General features: G+C 62.6%; 1 protein-coding gene across 1 annotated transcript; it reads left to right on the top strand.

The window, feature by feature from the left end:
* The first annotated feature begins 2,197 nt into the window (after positions 1 to 2,197).
* MYMX (myomixer, myoblast fusion factor) lies at positions 2,198 to 2,576 on the top strand. The gene has a single exon (XM_062573620.1). The coding sequence runs from the start codon at positions 2,198 to 2,200 to the stop codon at positions 2,384 to 2,386; it is 189 nt and encodes a 62-aa protein (XP_062429604.1). The 3' UTR covers positions 2,387 to 2,576.
* The last annotated feature ends 120 nt before the right edge of the window (positions 2,577 to 2,696 follow it).

The raw sequence follows: 2,696 nt of genomic DNA, 5'->3' as shown, positions 1-2,696 counted from the left end.
GGATTTTTCCATTCCCCACCCTTTGGGACTATCCTTGAGCTGTGTAACGTGTAGACACGATGCCCCTGGGAACACACAGGAACACCTCTGCATAGGGCCTGTGCCTCCTATTCTCCCATGGGATTGTGTGACACAGGATTTTCCCCATAGGCATTGTAGGATGGGATGTTCACCTCTGCTCAGGCACAGCTTTGTCCTAAGATAAGGCTTTCCAGGGAATAAGATCTCTGTTCTCATCCTTCCCTATGATGCCTATTGCTGATTAGTGATACTAAACTTCTCATCCCCACAGACTCCAGCCCACGTAGGTGAAGAGACACTGCAAGAGCCCTCTGCATGATAAGGAAATATTCCTGCTGGGCTGTACTGGTGGCATTGAAAATCAAGCCACTGAGAGAGGAAGCAGCTTGCCCATTGTCATCCATGAGACCCTGGAGTCTCAGCACCAGGCTAAATGCTGTAACCACTGCCTCCCTGACAAAAGGGGAAAAGCTCTCTCTGGGGAGAGTGGAAACCCTGACATAGCTGCAGCAAAGCCTTTGGCTCCTGTTTCCTTCCAAGGCTCTTCTGGCTGCCTCTAACACTGCAGGGGTCCCTGTGGGGGACACAGGCGGTGCACAGTGGGAGCATGCCTATAAGAGCTCTCCGACGCTTGCATACGTGAAGGCCTGGAAGCTCCAGGAAGCCAGTCCCGAGGGACTCACATCACCCCTGATCATGCAGCTCCTGGGCCTGGAGCAGGGCCACTGAGGAGCTGTTTCCGGGCACGTGGTGTCTCTGTGCTGAGGCGCAGCCTGCCCTCTTTCCTCATGCGTCGCTGGCTCCCCAGGAGAGATCTACAGGGCTGGGAAAGGTCACCCTGCCTGAACTAATTGCAGTTGCCCTTGGATGGGACTCTCTGGGCAAGGAACAGCTTGCATCAGGCAGCTGGAAGATGGAGAGGAGAGCAGTAGCTTTCAGTCCCTTATGCCTATTCATTATCCCAAATTCTGCATGACCCAGAGCCAAGAATAGGGCCTTGGCAGGCCTTTTGAAGGGAACAACAAGGGAAGGAAATGAAGCCAGACAGCCACCAGGAACAAAACAAAGGTTAGACACAGGAGGGAAGTGGAAGGGCACAGATATGAAACATGGACCTTCCTGCCTGCACCCTTACTCTGGCTAGCTTGCATTGGCCTGCAGGGCCCTGGCTGCTTGCCCCAAGCCAGCCCAGCGTGCAGAGGGCAGCTGGAAGGCACAGGCCACACTGCTTAGCAGTCTGCCCTGCAGCCCCACGTGGAGCCAGATCACAGCTCTTCCTGTGGGTATTCCCTCCGGGTTCCCAATGCCCCATTGCCTCTTCTGTGCTTCTGTGTCTTGGGGTATCCCTTGCCCACTCTCTGCTTGGCAATTTGCTTTGTGTGTATTCCTGTCCCTTGTGGGAGCAGGGTGGAATTGCTGGGGCCAGAAGGGAATGACAAACAGGCATATTTTGGACCTAGCTGCCCGTTCAAGGGTTGTAATAAGGCATAGTGAAACAGGACCTTGCCCTGCCAGCCGACATTACTGTGGTGGGCAGATGTTGTTCCTCCCTCACCCCCCTTCCTGTCCAACACCGTCACCCTGACAGATGGGGTCGCAGGCTGTAGGGGCAGTATCACTTACAGTAAGCGTGTGTCTGGTCTGGGCTGGAAGGAGGGGGCATTTAAATGGGCAGTCGGGAGATTTTTGTTGTCCCGCGCCGTGCAGACGTTTCTGTCATTGGGGCCGGAGGCAGGTCTGCGTTAGGGGAGCCAAGCAGTAAAGGCTCCTCTTGGAGAAAACAGAGCAGTGTCCCGCAGGAGGAAGGATCCCAAGGACGGTAAGAGACACTGGAGTTGCATCCACTTCCAGGAGGCTCAGGCTCCCACAACAGCATGGGGCTGCCGACCCTCAAGCACAGTGCGGGGGCTCCCACGGGTGCCCAGCTCCAGCGCTGTCCAGTTTGGGGTTGTGGGTTTGCATGGCCCGAGGCGGGGGGACTGCCGGGACTCCCGGGGCATGGCCGCCTGCGTCGCGGGGGCTGCCAGGACAACGGCGGGGCCGTCGGAGGGGGGGGCAAGCCGCGTTTCCCGCTGGCGCTGAAGACTGCCGTGCCAGTCGGGGCCGGCCGCGGCCGTGCGGGCGACCCGCCGGGGAGCGCGGCTGACCGTGTGCCCGCAGGGCCGGCGGGCGCAGCATGCCCGCCCCGCTGCTCGCGGCCGTGCTGCTGCGCGCCCTGCTCGGCCGCCTGCTGCTCCTGGCCCGCCAGCGCCTGCTGCCGCCGCTGCGCCGCCTGGGCGGCCGCCTGCGCTCCCGGGAGAGCCGCCAGGCCCTGCTCACCTGCCTGCTCTGCATCCTCAACCTGCACAAGAAGGTGGACGACTGAGGCCGCCCGAAAGGGAAGGGCACGGCGGCTCCTCCCCGCCTCCGCCGGCCCGCCGCGGGAGGAGGGACGCGGGCAGAGGAGGGGACGAGCCCCGGCGGGGGCGGAGGGGGCCCGCCCGCCGGCAGAAGAGGCCGGACGGCCGCCCTCCGGCGCCGCGCTGTGCCTCCGGCCCCGGGCATGGGAGCCGGGCCGCCCCCCGGGCCGCCGCCCCTCTCCGCGGGGCCGCCTCGCTGAGCGCCCGCGCGGGCAGCGGCCGCCGCCGGAGCCCTCCCGGGGCCCAGAGGCGCTGCCCGCGGCCGGCGCCGCCCGG

Source organism: Rhea pennata, chromosome 3 (assembly GCF_028389875.1).
Source record: "Rhea pennata isolate bPtePen1 chromosome 3, bPtePen1.pri, whole genome shotgun sequence".
Taxonomy (NCBI): domain Eukaryota; kingdom Metazoa; phylum Chordata; class Aves; order Rheiformes; family Rheidae; genus Rhea; species Rhea pennata.
This window is presented reverse-complemented; position numbering and strand designations above follow the sequence as displayed.